Source organism: Ostrinia furnacalis, unplaced genomic scaffold (assembly GCF_004193835.3).
Source record: "Ostrinia furnacalis isolate ACB-3 unplaced genomic scaffold, ASM419383v2 OfSCF4122, whole genome shotgun sequence".
NCBI classification, from domain to species: domain Eukaryota; kingdom Metazoa; phylum Arthropoda; class Insecta; order Lepidoptera; family Crambidae; genus Ostrinia; species Ostrinia furnacalis.
Window position 1 is genome coordinate 925,333 of NW_021134361.1, and position 26,798 is coordinate 952,130.

Below are 26,798 nucleotides of genomic sequence, written 5' to 3' on the forward strand. Positions count from 1 at the left end.
ATCGTTTTTATACTTAACAGTTGGCATCTCTGGCGATTGACAGGACCTTAGTCTACAGTGGCGCCATCTTGATGAGTGCAAATGTGATAGTCCTCCTACCACTTTCGCACTCACCAGTTGGTGCCACTGTCTTCGCTACTAGCAAGTGACAGGACCGTACTCTACAGTGGCGCAAACTGGTGAGCGCTAAAACGATAGCCCTCATTGAATTATTATTATACGCGGCTATGACACCGCGCGGCTGAGTGGGCCATGTCGATTGTTAGTGGGCCGGTTCGTAAAGCACACAGTTTTAGGCTCATTTACCCATTTGTAACTTATTTTAGAGGCTAGTTTGCTATCGAACTGAAATATGAAATGCACTGCAAGTAATAACGTACGATTGAATCTGAAAGTTAAATAATTTTGAAGAAACTGTAACGTTCTAACACAGTCAGTCTGAGGTGGAATTGTGTAAAGCAATCGTAATCATTTGACAGTTCATAACGTACGATTATTCTGTCAAACGCTTTGTTTAACTGACTTTATCGTCTTATCTTCTTTTCTCTTGGAAACTGACATTTAAACCTAATTGCCGTTAAGATACAACACTGACAATCTGAAAGAAGTCCAAGGGATTGCATAATACTAGTTATTGTAGCATGTAACCTGTATTTATGATCTATCTCTTCTAAAAGATTTTGTTTGCATTTCCAATCGCGTCTCCATCACTTTTTTAATTTATTTAATCTTTAATGCCATAAGGCATTCTTTGGCAGTTAACTTTTGGGCTAAACAAAATTCAGTTGTCCTATTTACATAACTGGCTTAGTTTACCCAAAAATCCAGAATACCCCTCCGTCCAGAAAAAAGCAACTGTTTTCAAAAGCATGAACTGTTAAAGCTGCAAATCGGATAGGACGGCTCCACCGTCCACCAGCAGGCCGGAACAATTGAATTATACGCTATTAAATCTGCCTGTCCCGGCGAAGTTGTGCCTTCAGTAATCGCCGTATTTAGTACAGCGATTTATTAAACAAACACTCTTTGGCTTGGGAATAATGAATATGCGTTGGTGTTTTATTAAACGCTATCAAACCAACAGTAGGGCAGTTTAAGACACGAGTGGATTTATGAAGTAGGTAAGCATGATCAATCTTACATCTCAGCATCACTACCATTAATTATGTTGATGGCTTCAAAGTCTTCAAACTTCTATCCCCTATTTCACCTCCTTTATACATATTTGCGACAAAATGTAACCTCACCTTCTACGCCTAAATCAACCGACGAACGAAGAAGAAAAGTTTGGTGGACGTGAAAATGCAGTAAGCGCATAATTATTTACCACTGTATAATTACAGTTTTACAGCATATTAGGAGCATAATAATAATTGTAGAAACTCTTAAAGTACCTAAATATTTTTGTCAACCCATTGCAGTCAATGAACATTACCTACCAAATCACAAGTCGGCGCCACAACTATGTAAATTGTTTGTGATCGCATTGTTTATGCTTCCGATTGATCAATCGGTCCAATTTGAGTCCCTTTTTATGCACCACTCTGCCATCCCATGGCTTCCTTTGTTCCCCGGTGAACCGTACGAGACTCACTACTTAGCGCCTTTGTGTGGACGCCCGGGGAGACTTTTATAAACACGTTGCTTTTTTCGTTTACGAATAAAAAATAGTCAACAGTAAAATAAGGCCAATATTGTGTAGCCTCTAGCCTACTTGTTTTTCGATACGAGCCAATTTTATGTAGGAAAATTCGATAATGGGAAGGCATGTTTACGTGAACATCGCATTTAACATTGTTCTTTAATATTTTGCTAAAACAATTTAATTAGTGATTTCATAATATTGGACAAAGAGTTTAAATTTCATTTAATTATAATTCTGTGGGTAGTGTTTTACTCTTTGTTAAAGTATTTAATTAAGTAAACACAAAATTAAATGTACATTTTCTGCGTTAAATTACAAAGTGTACCTACTTAAATTGCAAGCTAAGATTTTCTATAAAATATTATTTTATTATTGTGTTAGTCTTGTTTTATTACATCGCAACTTAAATTGTTAAGAAACATGTTGTGTGTAGTGTAGTATTTTATGTTTATAGCAAGTAAATATTTAGTTTAGGGCTCGTAAAAAGTTTATTTCATGTTCCCATTTATTTCAACGTCAAACGGGGTCATTCTAGCTCCCTTCCCGAGCTGTCATTCGTACCGGGGTGACGCCGACCGGCTTTCACGCCGCAGGCGATGCCGGTGCTGCCTCTCAACGTGTTAACGCGTGCCATTTGGAAATGGAGATACCTAGCACATTTTTGAACGCTGCACTTTGATTTTACATGAAACGTGTAGTCTTTTGCAGTGCAGTATTTTATGTTTATAGCAAGTAAATATTTAGTTAGGGCTCCTAAAAAATTTATTTCGTGTTCCCATTTATTTCAACGTCAAACGGGGTCATTCTAGCTCCCTACCCGAGCTGTCATTCGTACCGGGGTGACGCCGACCGGCTTTCAATTAAGCCGCGGAAGATGCCGGTGCTGCCTCTCAACGTGTTAACACGTGCCATTTGGAAATGCTGATGGCACATTTTTGAACTGCACTTTGATTTTACAACGGTATTTTTGGTGAGAATGAAAAAGATATGAAGTAGAGTTGTTGGAAAAATGGCTAATAAAGTTTTAAAAACTAAAATATTAAGATACGGTTCAGGCGTTATGCGAAAAGAGGCATGAATCTTGCAATCAGTTTCAATGTCGAAGATTACAGGGAACAAAGTTACTCTGTGGTTACTCGAGTTACGCTCTCGTGGATTCGTAAGATTGTTTCATAGGTAATTTTCTATGACCTATAAAGTATTTAGATCTTTAGAGGTAACACTAGTTGGGTTCTTTGTTAAATTTGTTTTGTATTGCTTACTTATGAATAGATTCGAAGTAATCACCCCTGTCACTTATTTTAACCCGCCGTCCCTTCATTTCTCCAGTGAGCTGCACTCGCCACTTGGCGCCCTTTGTGCATTAAGCCCGGCGCCCCCGGCGTAGGGCGGGCGGCTCGCCGCAAGCAAATGCTGATTCCCACTGCCGTTTGCAAAATCTGAATATTTTCCTCCAATCCAAACTTTTTTTGGCAGGCTGTCATTTGCGTTTCGTAATTATTTCAGTCGGTGACTCGCTTGGACAGAGCTGTGTTATTTATAAAGTAGGGGAGAGACGTCACTCCTAATTATGAATTTCAAAACCTTTCAGCTCATTATTTGGGATAAAAAAAAATTCCTATCTTTTAAAATTTACAAACTCTTAGCTAGAGCTTTTGAAATAGCTCCTCCATACTTACTTTGACCTCCCAGGCAGAGTTTATTCAGTTAACTGTAAGGTAAACCGTTACTGCATGCAAACTTAAATACGTCCAAGAACTAATAGATACTTCTTAGAATTCCTTGTCAAACTTATGGTAGATAGAGCTTACTAGGCCATGTATGTTCTCGCTGTGTGTATAATTACATAGTTAAAAGTTTTGCAAAAGTCAATTATTTATTGAAGTTTACATTAAGTACAATAGTATCGTGAAAAATGAGTTTCGGAATCTTTTAAGTATCTATAGAACAGCGTAAACATACTTCGCTGAATAAATAAAAATACTTATGGATATCGTAAATGGAGATGTTACTATGCACACAATTTAGTTATACTGGCATAGATAAGAAAATTTCGCGGACCATAAAACTCTGTATTAGCCGGATATAATAAAATCTGATAAAACTATGTCGTTTCCTTGTATACGACCCTGTATGAGAGGAAAATACAATTATATCAGATAAGTTTTCCTATAATAAAGTCTGAGGATATTTTGGGTGACGTCATACTATTTTTCTTCTTCTTTTGAAGTAAAAAAAGAAGCCTATGAACTATCCACGAATACTATCAAACTTTAACTACTCATATTATCGTACTATGAAACTTGTAGTTTCAGAAAACTAAAAAATTATATCCAACGGGTTGCTGGTTTGAATTCAGGGAGCTAATTTAGAACTACTTATGTAGGCCTATATTTAAAAAATAGTTCCAACTTACTTTACCTCCAACCACATTGGATAGTTCTTCTAAAAATACAAAAGTTGATCTCAACTAAACATAGGAGCAATAAGCCTTCGAAATGTAATTCGATTCATTAAGAAACATTAGTATATCATTTTGTAACGATCCTACATATATTTTTAAAGAATAATAGGCCTTACTTGAGAAATACAAAGTTACAAACGTACATCAGAATTACTTTCGCACTCATAATAATGGTATAGATAAAGCTCTTCAGTTTCCCCCTCGATTGCAAGTTTATGCATACGAAATGAGCTAATATTAGTTAGCTGGCTTGTTTACATAGCTTTGTACTGTCATTATAATATCTGTGATATGCTGATGGCTCGAACAAGTTTGATGATACACTATCTCGCATGCTAATTTGGATTCCGTATTCCAATCGCATAGTTCCAGAATTAATTGTTGCTGATCAATACTCGGTAGTATTGTAGTACTGAAGTTTGCTAGTTCCAAGTTCATATGATAGACAATTCTCGCAGAAATGGATTTGCCTCAGGGTTATGCGAAATAAAATTGATACGGAGAAATCTGTAACCTACTAGGGGAGACCAAGGAGAAATTGTGACAGAGGAGAGTGTGCTTGTACTTACTTGCGAGTTCCGTAACAGTGCGCGTTTTTAGTTCAAGTCTCGAGCTAACAAATACGCGCTATTCGCGAGCTGATAGTAAATTGATTTCCAAAAATCGACACAATGTCACAACTCTCCTCGGTCTCCCCTATAATAGAATTCTGAACTACGAAAGATATTTCCTTTGTGATACTCTCTTTGTGATATCAGATACATAAAATATGTCCATTGAAATGCAGAAGGTTATGGCTGTAAAATTACGGCGACATGCATTTACATTTTCCTTTTCACAAAAACGCTGAAGCCGTGCCAAGTAGCCGATCGCGTAAACTTGAACAAAATCACTTGAAATAGCCAAGAGCCAAGTTTTTTCGCATCTTGCGAATGCCAAGGATGTTTTCGTGAAGTATGTGTGTGGCTAGGCGGTGAATAGCAACAAGGTCATAAAGACGAACAATAAAAGCACAATAAAGTTGGACGCTAGTTCCTTTCTCACAATGCCCGGCTGTAGTTACAAAACTAGGCACTTGTCAGCCGTTTCGCAATAAAGCCTTTTGCGATTTTGTTATTAATGATCAAACCAGGTCAAGTGCGAGTCAGACTAGCGCATACAGGATTTCTCCCTCTTATTTTTGCAGTAAGATTTTGTTTCGATATTCAAGTAGTACTCGGAAAGCGCCTAAATAAATAGCACGATATAATGATCGTATTTTTATCCGTGTTTACTGATCTAAATGGTACACATTTGATATGAATATTAACCTGAAAAAAGCGGTTCCCTTTTTCTTGTGCGAATCACTAAAAATGATAAAGAATATCAAAATATGATAAGATTATCTACGTGAAAAAGTCAGTTTCAATAATACTTACTGAGAAGAAAGGTTTCACTGAGCTAACTTTTATTGTGATTACTATCATGTCTAGCTGCGGTAGTTGTTTCAGTATTTCCCATTCTTTATTGCCTCTACCATTTTCAATTCAAAGTTTATTGGGCAAAATTAACATAACTCCATAAACATACGGGTTTACTGTTAATGTAAATACAATTCCAGGCAATAATGACAGTTTTCAAAATAGCACGAATATTTCCACAAGAAAATCTAAGGCTGGGTTGCACCAAGTTACTCTACCTTTTAAAAACGTCAAAAATCTGTCAATCTCTATACAAAAAGCATCGATTATTGTTATAGTTACGGTTAAAATCAGCCTAAATATAGAGACAATTTTCCTCAATTCGCTGAATATAAGAATAAGGATCTATTCTATTAGCATTCTTCTTTTGATGTCCAAAATTAGTTTATCCAGGATTAGAATACATCAGTGGAATTGCATCAGGCTCCTTTGGTATGCGCGTCACACTCCGCGAGGAACGCCCCGATAGTTGCATTCGATTTGGGTAAACGTCTTTTGATATATTTATTTATTTAAATCTATATTGCTTAGAAAGATCCAGTACAAAGTTCGGACTCAATAAGAGCAAGCATTCTCTCCCAATTTTAAATGAGATTTTTGCTAGTAGATTCAATGAGTATTTAAAGTGTTATTTTTCACTATTGGAGATACATAGATTTAACGTTTAATATGCTAGTATTCAGCATTTTTATGCAAAAATATCCAATCAACATAGTTTCGATGGTATGTAGTTACGTGCTACGCCGTAGCAACATTTTGTCTACGAAATATCACAATTTTTGTCGACAGTTCCAAGTATTCATTACAGCAAGCAACTGCATATTTATAGGTTTATTGCGAAATTAGATATAACGTTGGTTTCATCTATTACTATAAATTTTGACCCTGTTCACATAACAGTTACAGTTTGTTAAATACCTACCTTATTAAAAATTGTTTTTACGTGTCCGTTAAAAGTTTGGCAACCATTGTTCCTTGTTTAGGTATGCAAGTCACAATGCACCATGCTCTCAGCAACAACTACCAGCGCAGTCGATTATCTGATAAGCACCCCGCCCTTCCTGGGACGTGTGACAACTACCCTAACGGCCAGCCGAAGTTCACGTTAACTGTTCTTCGAGACAGGTTCAAGCTGTGTGGGCTATTAAGTTGGTATTAGCAATTAAACTTATATTGCATTTTAAAGTGCATAACAATACGGTGAAGGGGCCGTGATTTTAATTTTTAGGCACTTACGGAACAGGTATGTAGCACCCTAGACTGTTACACTTAGGCTGAGTTGCACCACCTAACTTTAACGGTGACTATAACGATAACCGGTGCTTTTTGTATGGAGTTTGACAGATTTTTGACGTTTGTCAAAGTTGAAGTATGATGGTGCAACCCAGCCTTTATCAAGTGTGATTGTTGTTAAATACCTGCCAAGTTTAATGTATTCGTAAAAATAATATGACGCAATAGGTGACATAATATTTTATTGCTATTTTAGTATTCTTATTTTCGTGTACGTTTTTTACGGTTGTTAAGAGCTACGAGCTACGGCGTAGCACTGAAGAAATATTAAGTATGCACTTTTATTTTCCCTGTTTTTAACCCAATAACATTACTGTAGTTTATAAGATAGATATTTTACATATTCTAAGTATTTAGGTTTCTACAATACATTACATACATACTTGTTTAGATCTACGACCTACGGCGTAGCACTGTAGCATTAATGTACGCCCACTACGCTCGGAATGCCCTCGGCAAAAAATAGTCGGCCCGTATAACTTTGTAACTTTGTACTGTAACTCAGGAAAACAGGACAAGTAAGGAACAACCCGAGTAGGACTCGCGTACTGTAGATCCTCACTCCTTCTCCCTGCATCTTTTCTTCTTTCTTATATGGGATTCTAGAACTTTCTCGTAACAATTAAGAACCTTGTGTAGGAGACACTACTCGCTAGCAGAAAATTTAAGTTTGTAAAAGCAAAAAGTACGTATCATAAAACTACAAATTAAAATTCTCAACACTATCTGCACCAGCTACAAAACAGTACTCGATTTCTATTTGCTTCTATCCTCCTACATCAGCAGACTCGTACAAAATGGTAAAATCATGCACTGGATTGCAATTATTTTCTTCCAACACGTTTCTCACATTAAACGAATCCGATTGAAAAAGCGTTTTAAACGTATTACTGGCTGGAATCCCAGCACGATCTGTCCAGTGTATATGTTGCTGAAACCGCCCCTTAGTAACGCAATTATCCGACCGAACGTCCACGGGTTTTAATTTCCTCAGCGATTCTGGAATAGTGTTGCCAGATGCGATTGTGGGAACGTGAAAAAAAAAACCCTTTTTTGTTTGAAAAAGGTTAAGTACCTACTAAGCAAGTGAGAATATATTTTACCACATTACATGTATGTACTTGTTAAATACAGATATGTATGCTTTAATGCAAGCTAATAATAATGATAATGCTGGAAAGAATTATTGTAAAAACTCAAACTGCACCATAAATTATCTTTTATTTACTATTAATTAGGTTAAACACGTTGGCGTCGCGACGGTTGAAAATCAGATGGAATCTTGTAAAGAAACTGTCATGTAATTATTATTACATACATCCGTAGAGGTAATAATATTACTGGTACTTGAAACTCCAAAATTGCAGAACTACTAGGGTATTTTGCCATCTAAAGAACCAAGACATTCTCTCTAAACTCAAAGCTTGTGGTCACCAAAGTTGCGAGTTACGGCGGTTGTCTCAGACTGAGTGGGAAATTGCCATTTTATTTCGTTGCAATTGTGTTACTTACGCCATACACTCCGTGCCCGAGGCAACGAACCAACCTCGAAATAGCTCGACCAAGACTAGTATAGCGTGCTTTACGCTATTTTTATAAACTTTATTACGGTAACATGGTTTATCGAGTTTCTGAGAACCTTTACCGGATGAGTTATCGTAAAATAAAATCATGGTTGACTTTAGTTAGAGACTGTTATTGAAAGGAACGTAAGAAGAAAAGCAAAGCAAGCAAGAGAGGATTTTTCTCATATTCCTTTTCTCTTAAACAAAACACGGTGCATTAAACAATTTAAATACTCTTTTCTCTTCTTTTTTGTATTTAATAAAAGTTCAAACATTTAATTTACTGTTTAAAAAATAATTTAGTTTCTCTACTAAAATCGCCTTAAAAATAAAGTGTACCTACCGGTCGGAAGCGAAGTGGAAATGTAGAAAATAAAATGTTTCCCGCCAAATTGTGGTCGGGTCAGAATCGAGTTTACCCGTGTTACACCCTGATCGCCCGACCCGGATCACGCGCGCGACCTTTGGCGGTACGCAAATATTGAAAATGGTCGGAAAAATGCAATACCAAATAATGGAAGAGGTTGGTAAGTGGAACGAAAAAACACGTTTTGCTATTCAAATCAGAGCCTATCTCGTTAAATGCGTTAGATTAGTATCAATTACAATTTATATAAAAAATACAATTGCCACACATTTTATTGTCATCAAGAACGGCTACAATGATTCCGCTGATTTTACGTTTTACTAAAGAATATCTGTGAAAAACTGAAACGACTGGCTGAAGCTATAAATGAATTCTTATGAACTCTCACATTGGTTTTTCATTTTCGAAGGGGGCTGTGTCAGTACGTGCGGTAGTAGCATCTATCACGTATTTGTGAGGCACCAGAAACATTGTAACAACAGTGTATAAATGGTCGCAGATCAGAAAACATTCACGATCTAAACAAATAAATTAATGTAACGATTGAACGCAATTCGACTGATATTATTTTACATTGTTAAACTTTGCACTATATTACTTTACATTGATTTATTTAAATAATAGAGTTGTGTCGGCACAAATCGCTGTCATTAACACGGCTAGTACCAAAACAACGTGTTTGCCGAATAAATCTAAACGTTTGTACTAGTCCGACCGTTTCAATAGCGTGCTTTGGATGCTTTGAATTTGTGAAATGATTCAATTAACAGCCTGTCTGCCCGATTGTGATACTGAAATACACCCCAACAAGCGTTATTTCGTATTAATTGCTTTTCATTTGCTGTGGTTATGTTATCAGATATTAATTCGGTGCGATATTACATTTTGTACCAAATTAATACGAGTGATACTTGGCAACAACAGCAAGAGCCATATACATAGTAATAGACAGACGACGGTTCATCAAACTAAATACTGTAGCATCTTATAGCTATTTTACAATGATTTCAAGTCTGGAGTGCTGTCTACTGTAATGCCTAATGCATTATGGACCTCATCATTCTTCCCCATCCGATGAAAGTAATTTGAATAAATATCATTATCCCTTTCAGCACAGAATAATACGAAAGTGCGTTCGACTTTGAAAAAATCTAGTGAATTGGTAAATCAATTTTACCGCGCCAAGACGCTTCCGATCAATCGTACGGTTCGATTTATTTGCTATTTTTCATACAAAAACTTTCAATGGCGTTCAGTCGGTGCTGTGTTGAGTGACAAAGATGGACGTGTACCTGACTACGGGAGGCGTGAAAAGTATTAATTTATTTAAATTACTTCTTTTGTGGATTTCAATTAATTTTGTGCTTATTAATTTAAATTATATTCTTAAAAAATATAATTCGCTTTAATTTTTATAAAAAGTAAGATGAAGCCGAGTACCAGGTACTCCTAAAGTTCTACAGCACGAGCGTGCATGTCGGGACGATGTTTGAATTTTTGGTAATGTAAGTAATGGAAACCTTTCGAATCTTTTAAAGGCCTGAACATCAGATTTACTCTAGAATAAACTCAAGAATGTCTCCGAGACACATATCCACCAAATAATACAAATCCGCTGTAGAAAATACAGCTACCAGTGAAAATATCGAGAGGATACCAGGATTCTAGTACCAATAGATGAACCAAAATGATCCCTTTTATGAAAATATCTAACCCCATGTGTTATTGAATAAAAGCCTCGACATCTGGGATTCAAAAAAAATAAGTTATTACTAAAAACGAAAGCTCATGTTTAATTTTAAGATGCTACTACCCCCAAAATTCAGGTTTTGACAGAGTTCTAGGTTAGGGCCATGAGCTATTTTTGATTTTTTTTGCAGAAATTAGTATCTAATTACGATATCATGTCTTTATGAAGAATAATAAAGCTCCTTTTATCTAAAATGTCTTTTTTTAATTAGTTTAAATTGTAATTGTAATGAAATAGCTATTCATAGGTTCATGACGGATTGATACGATCGTGCGGGGGGGTTTAGGGGGGTTAAAGTCACCCCCTAAATTTTTTCACTATTTTTCTCTATTTACTAAGATCCTAAAGACCCCAGAAACTAACGTGATTTTTTAGAAATCGTCAATTTTTTCTCTCGTGCTGAAAGGGTTATACGTTCAGAATATTTTCGCAGTTGTTCGTCGGAATGTCTGTAAAAGGACTAACGCGGGCAGACATGCGAGACTCTACATATTTAAATGAGTGTGGAGAGTTCTAAAAATTTATTTTCTCCGAACTCTATCGTGTACGCAAACGAGGTCCGTAACGAACTCCAACAAAACTAGTATGTGGGTATGGTTTTTCTTGTGCGCCCGCAGCGCCCCCTGGAACTAAACTGGCAATTGGGTATTTGACACCATTTCCCAATAATTCTAAAGCACAACTATTTTAAAAAGACACTTCTTTCTGGTCTTAAAAACTTAATTAATTTTTAATTACCTGTAAATTACGATTTTTGGTTGCATTATAATTGAAAAAAGTATTTTCATTGAGTTGATTAAATTGTGACGTCACATGCTAGTATTGCCGTACAAAATCTATGGGAGAGTGTCGTTTTGACAGTTTTAAAAAGTACGTCAATTGATTGGTGGTGTCAAATACCCTATTTGGAGCGTGATGATGGGACAAAGGGCGCGTGCGGTGGCAGCGCGATGCGGGACTAACTCAATTCGCCGCTTGCAATTTGGTCACAAAGCGGAGGCTGACCGTCTACTGACCGATCCGTTTGGTATATTTCAATGGAGAGGCGTAGAGCATACTCATTCAACTGCCGATTTATTTAGATACCTTTTGACTGATACTCCACGCATATACATAGAGTCTGTTACTCAAAATAGCCTTCTATTTTATTGGGATCCTATGAGCTCTATCAGTTCGTTCGTTCGTTTTAGCCAAATGACGTCCACTTCTGAACAAAGGCCTCCCTTAAGGTCAAATCGGAATTTAATCATTATTTTTTCCAAGCTTACACAATTAGCACAACTTTTCTGAACGTGTGCCATGGAGCTTATCTTAGTATCAATGACGGGTTTCTTAAGGTCCCCTCTGGGGCTATAGGTATGATTTCTATGTTTTTTCATTAGCAAAAACGCTTCGTTGACTAAACTAAAATGACAATATCGTGATGAATGACGGCATTTACCGAGTTCACGGCACACAGAGACTCTGGTAGAGGGCGCGCGATACGGCTCTAACTCAATTCAGTACTTGCAATTTGATCACACAGAGCTTCTGAGCGATCCGACAGATCCGACCCGACGTGTGTCTATGCACATGCATTTTAAGCTTTGACAGTCTAAGAAAAATCTACGTTTTCATTACGTATTCGTTATACTGTTGTCGTATCAGCCAAATGACGTCCACTGCTGAACAAAGGCCTCCCGCAAGGTTTTTCAAATTAAACGGTCCTGCGCCGCCCGCATCCAGGCTCATCCCGCGACCTTTACCGGATCGTCGGTCCATCTAGTAGGAGGCCTGGAGGATACTGTATTTATTACCTACTATGAGTGAGGGCGAAATATTTTTCGCCCATATTGGGACAGTTTGTATTTTGAAAATTCAATATTAATCATTATTACCTTGACATCTGATTACATTTTGGACTGCTTCGATAATCAAGTTTTGTCCAAAGAATTCTTGAAATTACTATCTAATTTTTTAAAATAATTTATATCAGAAGGTATTTAATTCTGTTGTTTATCCGATTGAGCATTTATGGTTTCAATTTAAACTTTATTGAAAGCACATTGCTCATTCAGGTAAAGAGAACACTATTTTATTTAATGAAATTTTGTATCCGTTGACCTCGTGCAAGCACAGACCGAAATGCATAGTTAAATTATTTGTTTGTTCAAATATTGGTTTTATGAAACTGGCGTTCAATGGAATCGAAAATTGGACGAAATGCCTGAATAGTTTATACGCGTGCAGTATGTAGGTAATATTATTTTTATGGTGTTATTTTCTGTGGTTATTCGATTTTATTTGTGAAGACTTTAAATAATGTACTCGTGCCTTTCACAAGTGAACAAGTGAATATTGGATTGTTTACACACTGAACATTGATTTTTTTATCTGTGAACCGCTAAATAATATTCTCAAAATTATTTTACACTTGGAAATATTCGACCAGACAGTTACCATGGCAGTTTAATGGACAGGTTTAAAAGTAGGTAGTCGCCGATCTTGGGTTCAGATCCCACCTGAGGCAATCATGTAGTGTCATAGATGTTACACACTTTCTAGTGATTTCAATCTTAATAATTCCTAAATATATCTCGGCTTGCATCTGCATCAAGTCTGCAGTAGTTAGTTCACCATCCACAAACTTCGTAGGTAGGTAGGTATTAGTAGATTTTTCAGAACTTGTCAAGATGCTCGACCATACATCAATTTGATGGTCAAGATTGCCATAAATCGATCAGCTCATCCGCCCTAAACAAACGCGTATAATCGAGCAAACACGATCGCGTATAAAAATAATGATTGTCCGAACGAACCCCCTCGTCTGTACGATCGTCCAGTGGCAAGCACATAAAACTACATTTTCTATTGCAAAATAGGCCTTATTGCAACTGCATAAGATACCAAAAGCTAAATATAGCTTGATAAGCTGTCAGTAGATAAAGTAGACAAAATCTAGGGCCATAGCTTGAGTTTAATATGCGATAAAGTTCGTGGTGGTTACAAAATACAGTTTAAGAAAAAACTAAAAGGATTTTTTTCTTCTGGCGACTGAAAGACTCATTTAAAGTGCAAGAACATTATAGATCTTGACAATATTCAAGGCTTATTAAATAAGCTAAATTTTAGCCCTCCCAATAATAAGCATTTGGCTATTTTGAAAGTAGCTTTGGAATTTGAAACTAATGCAGTCACCTTTGCTGAAAACCGACAGCATCTAACGACCACAAAACTGTTTCCAATACTAGCGCTCCGGTAGCACTTCAAAACACATCAACTAAGCATAAATTCAGTATAATATTGCTTTTCAAATTTTCACAAATGTATGTAGCGACTAAATATGGGTCTCTTATCAGCCCTGACCATTGCTCTCTCACCTTTATTCTAAATGATGAAATTAGTCAAATCCCTTAAAGCAATAATCCTCACGTCGTGTTCATAGTCCAGACTAAATCCAATTACGAGTCCCAGCTCTGAGGCTCCACGATCAAGGAACTAGAATTGAAGAACTGGAATTGCCGTAATTAAATTGGAACTGTTTTTATTTGTTTAGTTTTAAAACTGTCGTTTGAAGGATCAGTGAGTCTGAGATGACGAACGGAAAATAAATGGATTTATGTTCATTCCTCCTTTAGTGTTTCTCACACCAATTACGAGTACATATTAAGATATGAAAGTAAAATACTGGTGGAATTAGGCGGCTAACTCTTTAATAATGCGAACAGCAAGGACTGGAATTCGTTGTCCATACCTGCTCTATAAGTGCCTATTCACTCTCACTTTGAAGATGCCCGGATTATAGTGTTCGGGAAAGAGAGCTGCTGTCTTGATGTAATTGCATTTAAATACCTGCCTTGTTCTGCATAAAAAATACAATACCACTTCCAGTGTCCCTACAGCTGTGAACGGGCTCCACTAAATGCAGCGCCGACCCTCGCGTCGAGAGCCAGGACGTGACTATCGGCGCGGCTGCAACAATCTGCATCACAACCAAATTAGTGCCGAATCGGAAAATTAAACATTTTTGTGTATTTCTCCGTCTGTAATTTTTGCGGTGTTTCTCGAACTTTTCGTATTTGTGCTAAAACGGTTTGGTTTGATAAAAACTGTGTGATTACACAAATTATAAAGCTATCCATTAGGATACATTAGTACAGTTACACTTTTAACATTTATAAAACCCTTAAAATATAATAATTTCGCAAAAATCCATAAATTCAAATAAACGTAAGTATGTAGCTTTGGCATGAAAACATAACATAGGTAGGTAATTTACTATATTAAAACTTGATTTATGAATAAAACTCTTTATACATACGTTGATGGTCAAAGTAATCAATACTTTTAGAGGCGTCCATTACAGGAACATAACATCCTCCTGAACAAACATTCAAATCCTGAAATAGAATCCGCTACTCTTTACTTTGTACCTAAAAGTAAAAAAGTAAAATATAAAATGAATCTCTATAGTTATAATTTTGTGGTCCTACTTAAACTTATCAACACAAAAACTTGTAATGAAGTCACTTCACTGCCTAATTTTATAATGTCGCATAAATTACTTCCACTCCAAATCACAGCAACAATGTGTAGTTCTTGTTGCTTTAACAACACTCGAACACCCATCTAGCCGAGTGCAGTTTACGAAGTAATTAAGAGAGTTCACACTCTCGTTAATTGGATGACACTCGTCGCGGATTGATTGCGTCACGAAAAAGGTGTTGATAGGCAGTGAACGTCACCTAAGGCTTGTTTCACACGTACCACAACCACACCACACCGGAAAAGTGGTCAAGTTGTGGTTACGTACGAGTCGGTACGAGTGAAGTGTCTTACGCGGTCGATAGTGACGGCTAATGTGGTTCGGGTGAATTTAACTACACTAAGCTGGACGTCAAAGTAAAACTGTCGGTTAGAAAATCTTGAATATCTTCAGTGCCTGCTTTTACCTAGCTTTATGAAATAACTATTAAAGACTAAATTAATTCAAGCTTTTTATTTTTAGTAAATGTAAAGTAAATAAAAATGTATCGTTTTCCCAGTATGTTTTGCTTCATAACGCTAGGTCTAACCAACCCTTTTTCTTTGCGGTCCAGTGTATTTTAATACGAATTAGCGCCCGCCCACGTGTTATGGTGTGTTTGTGGATGGTACGTGTGAAACAAGCCTAAGAAGTGTTAATAGGCACCATGGCTATTGAATATTGATGGGGGTTTTGTCTGACGGTTGCCGCTCAGCCGTGGTTTCACGCCGTTTTAGAATTCCATAGCGTATGAACCGCTGTTCGCTGAACAAGATTTTTCAATGATTGATTCTGGGCTCGCTTTCTATTGAATTCGTTTGTGAATGCAAACGAAATCTTACTTTATTTTTATTATTTAGTTGAATAACACCAGATTTTTCTATCCATAATTCTGTTCGCCATTTTTACGTTTTTCTTCGTTATTTATTAAGATTTTGGGTAGAATTACTAAGTTTCTAAAGTACAATTTGAGACATACACTTTGTATGTGCCTAGTATTCAATAGAAGGACGTCCTTTGCAACATGCATGCATGTCCTAGACAACTAAAAGAGTTGAGTAGTTTTTCAATTTTACTTCTTGCGGCAGCTGCGCTTCCAGGATTTTTCAAAGTTAATACTCGTGTACTAAGAGTTTTACAAGGAGTTACGCCTTTTTAGTCTAGTCTTGGATAGAGACTTGAACCCTCTCGACCCTAGCTCCTAGACTCGATTTTAGGGTAGGAAGAGTGTGGCACGCTATGTAATAAAACTCTAGTTATAAATGTTAGTTGGTTAAAAACTTAAAACGTGCCTGGTTTGAATAAAAATAGGTTTGGATTGAAAAAAACATTTATGTCGTGTACCTACAGTGCTCCAGAAAAATAATGGGGGCCAGTGTTGAGAAGAAGCAGTGCTAGAAAGCCAGTCACTATTAGATATTAGCCTTTCTTTTTTAAGGATCAAGTTAATTTACTGGTGTTTTGTCCCATGTGATTCGCGTTAGCAATTAAACCTCGCTTTAGCTGAAAACTTCAGTCGCCAAAACTAAGATAGTAAAACCAGAGATACAAGATTATTACGTCCGAAATTATCTGTCTAAGCCGTAACAGCGTCCAGTCGAGTCCTCAGGGAACCACAGAACTCGCAACTGCTCAAAGCCAATAGCAGCTGTGCACCTTGATATAAACTAGAGAATTAATTAGTCTATGTGAGCTCCGAGACTTTGATAATAAACTTATGTGAGTGGATAATTGAATTATTATATTTCTCCTACATTTTATGAGGATAACTAACGTAACTGAGCGGGCTCAATGAATAAGTAAGTACAATAAGATATTACAAATTATAAAATGCAAAACTAGTAAAAAAGTGGAATTCATATTATTTCAATTTCGTAACAATGTATAATGGTATTATTACACTATTTAATGTTTATTTTCCACCTCATTGACATTTCAACAGCGTCGTATTTAAATGTTAACAGCTGACATTAACGATACCAACCCAAATGAACTCATTTGAATAATATGTTGATGCAAAAGTAAATAAAACGTCACCATCAAACAGGCCGAAATTAATTTCCCGCGGAAAAGTTTACGTATCGGACTCGTCCCTCCCTCGCATTTGAAATTCAGCTACAATGAAACGCTTTTAAATCCATTAAGCAGTAGTTACTCCCGTCAAGGGTCCGTTCGACAGGACGCGACGTCTGCGACTCCGCACGGAACTTGATCATTAGTGTGCTCACTCAATCCGAAAGCGATTTCATCCTGAAGATTCCGCCTCTTTGAAACTGGCGCAATATTGTCGAAAGCAGGAAAACTCTTTACGGGAAAAAAAATATTGCCCAAGTCGCAGCGGGCAAAATGAGAACGAAACGCCAGGAGCCAATCGAGCGAACGAGCTCGGCGGCAATATACTCCCGAGTTTACGTTATCGATGACATAGCTACTGAATACTCTTGAGCAGCAACGACCGCCACCGCCCGCGGCCGTAAACTCAGCAGAACAACTTCGTTACAACTCCGCTCTGTTTTGTTTCTGGCCCGCAATATTAGTTTTAGTCAAAAAGCTATTTTTCAACCCGCCGTCGAAAGGCTTGTAAAGTTTTCTAATTTAGTTAATTCGTACTCAGCGTTTCGTGAAGCCCTCGCTCTGGATTTGAAGATAGCGGTGAAATATTGCTACGTGAATTTCTTGGCGATTGTAAAGATAACATCGATGCAAATGGTGCGGCGCTCCTGTAGGCGTCGGTTCCGCTTTGTTATTGATGTAATTTCTGGGGTCTGGTGGAGCTGGAAATACATTTTAGGAATTAAATTACTCAGAAGCTTATTGTTATTATTAAATTGATGGAGTTTGCCGTACAATTAAATTGTTTTCATAACAATTAAGATATGATTTATTATTATTTTTTCATCAGTCATCTCAGTTTCGTACTTCCAACACTAAATTGCACATATTACATAACAAATGTATAATTCTATACATACTATAGATTTCTATCGCTAAAGCTTTCAAAGCGTTGCGCGCACCATTAAACTGATAAAATCGACATGACACAAAAAATGTTTGAGTAAAAAACCTACATTTAATCGATTCTATTCTCCTTTCTAAAAAACTAAGGCTGGGCACCATCTTACTTTAACAAACGTCAAAATTCTGTCCAACTCGATACAAAACATACAGGTTACTTATCGTTATAGTTACGGTTAAAGCTAGGTGGTGCAGAACACCCTAAGCTTACGGTTTATCTGTTAAATTACATCGATTTTAGTAATATTGAGTGGAGTTTTCCTTGTCTGCAGGTCCTCATGTTCCCTGAGGAGGGCTGGGCGCGGAGTGCCTCCTCCTCGTACTGGACGCTGCAGCCGTGCTGGTGGCGGCGCACCAGGTGCAAGGTCGTGGAGGTGGCTGGCACTAGGAGGTAAGACCAACCACAGACATGAATGTCAGGTTCTTCTTCGTCGCTACACTCTTGCCAGAGTGGTCGTGGTCGTCACACCAAGTCCGGTGACAAGCCTCACAATCCAAAGCCATTCCTCCCGCACTGCAGCCTTTCTTGTGCACTCGTGGAGTGGACAAGAAAGGCTGCCGTGCGGGATATGCCATACCTAACATTCATGACTGGTCAGTCCAGTCATGACTGTTAGGTAGAGATGGTTAACAAGAGGCTACAATAGCTCAACGGTGTCATTGTCAGCTTAGACTTGTGATCTGAGACACGCTGGTTCCAACCCCGTGCGCCCCGGACTATTGTGGGGTTCACCGGTTCACTCGTAGGTATTTAGGTTACCACTGAGGGATAATACTTTTTTAAAAACTGAGATTTTAACACTGTAACGCATCACCAAAATGCACTGAGCAAGTGTATTCAAGCTGTAATTACTCGTATACTGATGAACAATTTGATGATTTTACTTGACTCTATGAAAGTTTTTTCACGAAATACATTAATAACGAATGGATTGCGTGAGAATAAATATTTTCAGGCACTGGATTAATAATTTAAAAATAAAATCTAATCGATATTTTTAGGGAAAACACCCATTAAATTTTAGTTTTTAAGTCATTTTAAGTTAATGTAATGTATTGTACAATTTAAATAATTATATATTTCAATAAATTTAGTCACCCATCCCTAATTGTCAGATGTTATTTTGTGGACTCAATCAACGAAACAGTGAATATACACTGCGCTGGAGCCACGTCCCTTCGATGTAATCCCTACGCTTGAACATTACAGAAAGAAAACAGCCCGAATAAAAAACATTCTTCAGAAGCATTATCCTCACAAAATGTAGCGAAGAGAAAATGTTGTTTGTTCGTAAATTGATTAAGTATCTACTTAGCACCCATTTATATTAATTAGTTCCAAGATTACAACGTACTTTTATGACATCCATTTATTTAAGGAGCACCAGCCATATTCCTGCTGAACGTCTGAGAGGAAGCTGTTTATCTTGTCTGTTGCACATAAACGTGTTTTTCGCAATTAACTGGCTCGCTCAGGTGAGCTGAGCGGTTGTTCAGTCTGTTTGACAAACGGCCGGAAGTTGCCGGGGGCGCCACTATCGTCGCTGCGCCGCCGCACGAAACAGTGAAAAGTGGCGGGGACGTGACGCAAATAAATATGGCGGCAAAGGCTTAACTCCCGCTCGGACGAATGACATGTTGATATGCACAGCTTAACTGTTTATGGCAGTTGAATTCTCATTGAAATTAAATGGCATAAAGGGACTCTCTTTATTTTACGGTTCGATCAATCTCTATGAATTTATAGGTAGGTACTGAAATTGTAACTTAAGTTGCGTTAGGTCTTTGACGAGGATTAACAAGAAATTAAATTCTAGTCAAATAGTTTTCCAAAGCTTTTGTTTTGTATAGTGAATTCTATCAGCAAAATAGCTATGGAAGAATTTCTGAAATGTAAGGCACTACCTTGAGAGCCATTACAACACAATGCTCAGCAATATTAGTTACCTAAATTCTTTCTAAAGCATTTAACCTACAATTAAAACTATCCAGTACAATTCCAAAAAGATTTTTCCGCGCTGGGAATCCCCGCACCTAGGCCAGGGGCTAAGCGGCAATCGTTAACTTTAACGATTATAGCTGCCCGCCTCACTATTTTTCCCTAAACGACTCTTATTTCATGATAACACTAGCTGACTAGATCTGCTGTTCCCGTTAACTGTTCATTGTCCCATGACTGGGCCTCCGTTTAAAACTATTCGCCGGTTCGCACGTTTTAAGTTCGGTGCTTGTAGATTCGCGAAACGTTGTGAGGAGCGATACCGCGGTGGAAAGTAGTGCGGAAGTGCGCATAAAGGTTTTTAATTTGTTCGTGCGAAATTCCCGGAGGATGTTTGGGCTATTACAGGGCGGGCTGCCATTACTTCGACCGTTAGGGCCGCGATGTACGTGTCGGATTCGCGCCCTACTAACTGGCAGACGTGATCGGCCTGGTGATTGGCCTATCTTCGCGCACGCGGGCGCCCATCGGTGGGACGTGGGACCACATCACTGTTTTGCTAAATCTTCGCTTTTGCCCTTGAAATTATTGCACAATAATTCGTCACGCATTCAAATCGGTTGTATTTTTTTTAAATTCCTGCAATGATGCAGCGCATTACTTAGCGGATCTACTTTGTCTACTAAGCTATGTAAATCAATGAAAATTTTAGATAGTATCTACGTCTAGCATGAAAGAATCTTGCCTATTTTACTCGTGTTTTGCTAAATAACAAGTTAAGCATGTATATGATGACATACCTAGTTCATTAGTCTAAAAAGTGGTAATTTAAAAGGGGTAACTCAACCTACACCTATCAACCTACACCTATCAACCTACACCTACGGGATCCTCTACGACATTACCTAAGTACTCAAATAAGTCAGCAGGTGACGTCTAATCCTTGAGGTATGTTAGTACTCGTATACGTATAGCAGTACCGAGGCGTTAAAGCTAGCATAAATCACCGTTAGGTAGGTACTAATTCCTTGCTAAGCGTGACATAAGTCACCGCTTCTTAACATTAACGTGCTATTACTGTGTTGTTGTAAGAAAATGGAAGTCTTGAAAATCATTATTTACATGCCATTTTGGAGTCGATACAACATTTTTTTTTTAAATTATTCAGTGTTTTAGTTAAAACATTTTGGCCTCACCTCTATTAGTCTACTATTAATTAATTAGTAATTTGTGCAATACAAATTACTAGTAATAAAAAAAAGTCTACTCAAAATGACGCAACTTGGTCCACAAGTACAGATTATATTATATTTAACAATAACCTTAAACAATTCTTGTAGTTCTGTAATAATTCAATAATGTAAAATAGGGTAACCAACCATATACACAATACCAATAAAACTAATATTCACAGTGAGCTGAAATTAGTACTCCATAGATTATAGCTAAGCTTGATAGGTATTATCTTTTACTTGCTGCGTGTAGACTGTACAATCAATTTGTTGTAGTAAAACAAACACTAATATCGTTTCCATACGTAATATCTATATTGAAAAACAACCAATATAATTAATTAATAGTCTGAAATTCCCTAAATTTTAATACCACCAACCAGCCTTCAGGCTTCAGGCATATTTTTGAGCATCGTTACATAACACGGCCTATATGGACAGCAGTCCCAAGGTGCCAAGGCTGGCATAAATCACGGTTGTCACCTGCGTATTACTACGCCACGGAGGTGGCGTTTACCGCTAATTTCCCGCAGAGGGCGCCACTATCTGTCTTCTGCTTTCCGCCAAAGACCCTTAATAAGGACACAAGGCTTACTGACTCTATTTGGGACAGTTCCATTTATGAAAAATCTTCAAAGAATTTCAATATAAAATCTCTGCACCTTCGGGCACTTTCTAATTCAGTTAGGTTCGAGTACTTATAAGTTATTATAACAAATTTATAAGAGCGTCAATACTATGAAATCTAGATATTCGTATAGAACTCACACTAATGAACGACTTTATAGAAGCTATAATATAATTCATGGGCAATAAATCCCTTAAACCCAATATCGAAACTTTTACACTTCCTATAGCAGTATTAAGAGTTCAGAATAACTGCATTTTATAGGCCATTCCCTGTAAATAAAGTTCCAAAGTTTATGAGATTTACAAGTTTTGAAGTGTTTGAGTTTTATCAAGGATATTTTTCACATAAGCCAGTAGCGGCCAAGTTTTGTGATTTGTCTAGATATCTCCATTCTCCGAATTAGTTCAGGCTTTTAAATTTCTAAAACTACAAAGTCCGTTTCACTTTATTTTGATTTAGCTACATTGGACCGCAAAGAAAAGGTGTCCGGTTAGAAAATATATATTATCCTCCAAAGTTTAGCTTTATGAAACAAAACATACAGGAAAACTACGCATTTTTATTTAATATTTTACATTTTACATTATTAGGAATGAAAAGCTTAAATTAATTTAGTCTTTATTTCAGGCCAACACTTTTTCTTTCCTGAATAATACATCTCCCAGTAAGCTTTAAGTGGCTTTTATGTTATATTTTTTCAAAACCTCATTTTCCTTATTGTTTATAACCACGTTTATGCTTATTTCCATCGTGGACTATGCTTAAGCCGTAAAAACGTAATCCGATGAGATTGTTTTTACAATCCAAACAAGGGTACGGCGCGAAAATTCTTTTAATCCCGACCTGTTAAGGATTATTGTTCCATTAATAGCTTGAGCACTTGCAAAATAACTACAAAGCGAATTATTTGTTTTTATTTGGAAAATATCGTATGGTTTTGGGTGTTCAGATAATAAATAGCTTATGAGGCTTTTGATATATTTTTGGGATGGAAAATAACTGAAAAGTGAGCTATTTGACAATGTAGCGTACAGTTTTCGTTTTCCACGCGAGTTACAAACGTTGTCTAACTAAAGGCGCAGATCTATAGTTTCTTTTACCATTCTAATAAATCAAATTTTAACGAATATGTAGTCAATTTATAAAAGATTAGGTAACGTTATGTCCAGATTTTTATAAATATAAAATTGTATTTTTTTACATAATGGTTTTGTTTCAGACATAGCACTCAGGCAAGGATGGTGGTGAGCGGCGGCAACGCGGTGTACATTGTTGGCACTTTTAAGCACCTTGGGACTGATGCCGATTTTAAGGTAACATACCTGCAATAAAATAACGCATTAAAAGCTATACAGTAAATCTGACCAATAGATTAAAAGTTTCTATCTTGTACGAGTTATTTCCTAAACCTAACTTATCGTTGTGTCCATTTACGAAATTAAAAAGTTATTATGTACGAGAAAAGACAGCTCTACATATTGTGAATTGCAAATTGATTGAAATGTCGTGTTTAAAAAACCACGGGCATGTTTAAAATAAACGCTTGTACCTAATATTATTAGTATTGTGAACGTCGATTTTGTTAACAATAATATGGGCCACTGTAACATGGGGTGTGGTGTGGAGCTTATTAGCTCTTAGACAATGCGTAACTTAGAACCTGTGTTTTAATGATAACAATCATTGGTTTGAAAGCAAGTACTATCCAGGAGTAAAATTAATATGATCAGCAAGAGCAACTTGTACGGTAGAATAGTGAACCACATTTCCCTTCACATGTCTATTACCACAAAATATTAGTACTTACTTGCTTTGAAATTTAATAAGTATGTTTAAGTGAAATGATGTAACATTTATTGTGAGGTCACAGAGTAAATATTTGCAGCAACGTGAGCTGTTATCCTACCGCGGACGTGCATTTCCAATGCGGTTTATACCTATTGCCCCAATTGGTGGTTTCTGATTATACAATTAGAGTGTTTGTTATTGAATCCCTCTCTGTAGTAAACTGAAATATTTACCTGCGATGGGTATTGTTTATTGCTATAACTGAAAATAATCAAATCAAATTGTCTATTTGTATGTGACAACAACCGGGTTGCTTTTAGGTTCAGCCAATAATCCTATTTCTAACATAAAACAGATGCTATCTTTACTATGTGATCCTAGCTATGCGATTAATACTCCTATGTGTGATTAGTCTGTAGATTGTCTCTAAAAGTAAATATCATGAAATAATAATTACACACGGTGCTGCTCGCCAGTCCTGTTATTTAAACTTGGATGGACACGCTACCGCGTAGATTTGGGTCACTTGGAAAAATTCTATTTAGAAAAGAAACATTAAGTGAAATTTTATATGCAACTTACAATAATTTACCCTGGATATTTCATTTGTCATGTAACCTATTCCACATCACACGGTTGGTAGCGGCCTGCATCCAGCGCCTTCCGCTACCTTTATTAGGTCGTCGGTCCACCTTGTGGGCGGACGTAGCCAGTGGCGGATTAACGTATAAGCACTACAAGCACGTGCTTGGGGCCCCTGTTCTCCAGGCGTTTCATTTCATACTTACATTTTATCGAGATTTAGCCTATGTTACTCGTGAGTAATGTACCTAGCTTTCAAATGGTGAAAGAATTTTTAAAAACGGTCCAGTAGTTTTTGAGCCTATTCATTACAACCAAACAAAGTTTTCCTCTTTATAATATTAGTATAGATAAAGTAAAGTGCGTTTTCCCAAATATAAGTGGCGTTTAAAGAAAGAAAGAAAAATTTATTACGATGAACATCACTTATGTCATGACAGAGAATGTATACAGAAAAAAAGACAGAAATGGCACATAAATATTACAAGGAAATAAAAAGTGAACTGAGCAGTGAGCGAGCAGTGCTATCCTGTATACAATAATTATGTTTCAATATTCAACAAATGTTTGCACATTATTATTATTGTTATAATATAACAATAATAATAATGTGCAAACATTTGTTGAATAAACATAATTATTGTAAATTAAAGATGCTACATAATAAAATAATACCCGTATTAAAATAATAATAATTGTGTATATGTGTAATATTTGTAAATGTATACAGGGTGTCCTTTTTTTAAATGCCTATTATTTTGACAATATGACACATAGATTTTTTTGATAACCAGCATAACTTGCCTCAACACCCAGTTTCGGATTGGCGTTGCATTACGGGACACCCTGTATATTAAAATAAACATGCGATGTGAAAAAAGAAGAGAAACAAAAGAAGTGTGCTAGCGTAAGACTATCATTGTGGTTGCGTTTAGAATCTTTCACAGCTTAATGATTACTAATTGCTCTGCTGAACGATCCTTCTCACAACTAAAAAGGTTAAAAAACCCGCAATGAACAAAAATCCGTCCAGACAAGCTTAATTCTTTAGCATTAATGTGTATTGAGGCAGACATAGTTCGTCGGATAAATTTCGACGATGTAATCTCGGAGTTTGCTCTGATTAAGCCAAGGAAAATAATGTTTTAAGTTTTAAATTTTACCTACTACACTTTCTATTTTGATGAACTTTCATTTTATACTTTATACCTTCCATTCCATTCCTTCCATTTCCATTTAAGCAATAGAGGGCCTACACAGGCTCTGTGCTTAAGGCCTCGGATACTCTTAATCCGCCACTGGACGTAGCACGCTGCGTCATTGGGGGAGGCCTATGTTCAGCAGTGGACGTCCTGTGGCTGAAATGATGATGATGACGACGATGTAACCTATTTTGGTGTTTGCCAACAGTTATACCTGACCACGAACGTGACGCAGGCGGACTTCAACATGGGGTACACCATGACGGGCACCCTCGAGCGCGGCAGTCGCTCAACCAACACCTTCCAGATGACGCACTTCGCGGTGCTGCGACGCTGCGACCATGAGAGCCACCACCTCAAGAACTCCTAAAACAAATGAACATTCTAATTTTTTTTTCTGAAATTTTTTTTTTTCTGATGGCATTCCTCCTCGCATGGCATTCCTCGTTTTACCTCTCTTATTCACTCTTTATTTTACTTGCACAGCCTATGTGTTATGTCTGTTCTTTGTGCCAAATAAGGCCATTCAAAGTCCTCTGCCGCTACGACCACGAGAGTACTTAGCTCTCAAATGAACATTCTTCATCCTTACTTTTTTTCTGGCATTCCTTGGTAGTAGGTAAACCTCTCTTTTGCGTTTTGTGCCATATAGGTGATATAGGGCCTCTTGACCCTGGTATACATCATGACTTCAACATGGGGTACACCATGACGGGCACCCTCCATCGGGAACATGAGAGCCACCACCTCAAGAACTCCTAAAAAGTCGAAAGAATATTAAGTTACCTTTGTTATAATTCGCAAGAACTAAAAAGTCAAATCTTTTTGGTGACTTTATAGGTACTTACTCTACTTTGCCTCTATATCCTTGATTTATACCAGATGAGGCACTTCGCGGCACAAATATGTACTTAATTTGGTTTAAAAAATACATTAAACAAAGGAGTATAATATTTTGGTCTCATCGTTTGGCTATGAATTACTATGACAAAAAGACTTTTACTTTTTAATTAAATATTTGTTTTTTATTTACTAGTAATTAAGTATTAGTGCAAGTTATCTATATGCTTCGAAAATAATGATCTCGTTTAGATATTGCTAGTCCTAATTAAGGTTAGAATAAGGATATATTGCCAAGCGATATTGTGATCAGACTTTTGCAAAAACATTCTCAATGTTTCGAAAAACGTAGTATGTAGCAGTAAGATTACACTATGTACATATTTTGAACTTGTCTCAATGTACATACGCTTAAACTATAGTTGTAGTGTAGTTTGTAGATACATTGGTTTATTTTTCTATTGTCATTTAAGGTTCATTTAAGCACCCTACAATATCAAGTAGGTATATTGTCGTTTCTG

At 36.9% G+C, this 26,798-nt stretch overlaps 1 protein-coding gene across 1 annotated transcript in view; it reads left to right on the forward strand.

Annotated features, from left to right (window-relative positions):
* Window positions 1-25,832, forward strand: part of LOC114358864 (uncharacterized) — a 54,014-nt gene extending 28,182 nt beyond the window's left edge. Inside the window, exons 2-4 of the mRNA XM_028312963.1 lie at window positions 18,336-18,454; window positions 23,085-23,178; window positions 25,646-25,832. Coding sequence (XP_028168764.1) covers window positions 18,336-18,454; window positions 23,085-23,178; window positions 25,646-25,807 — 375 coding nt within the window. The 3' untranslated portion in view covers window positions 25,808-25,832. The remainder of the gene's footprint in view (window positions 1-18,335; window positions 18,455-23,084; window positions 23,179-25,645) is intronic.
* Window positions 25,833-26,798: the final 966 nt, after the last annotated feature.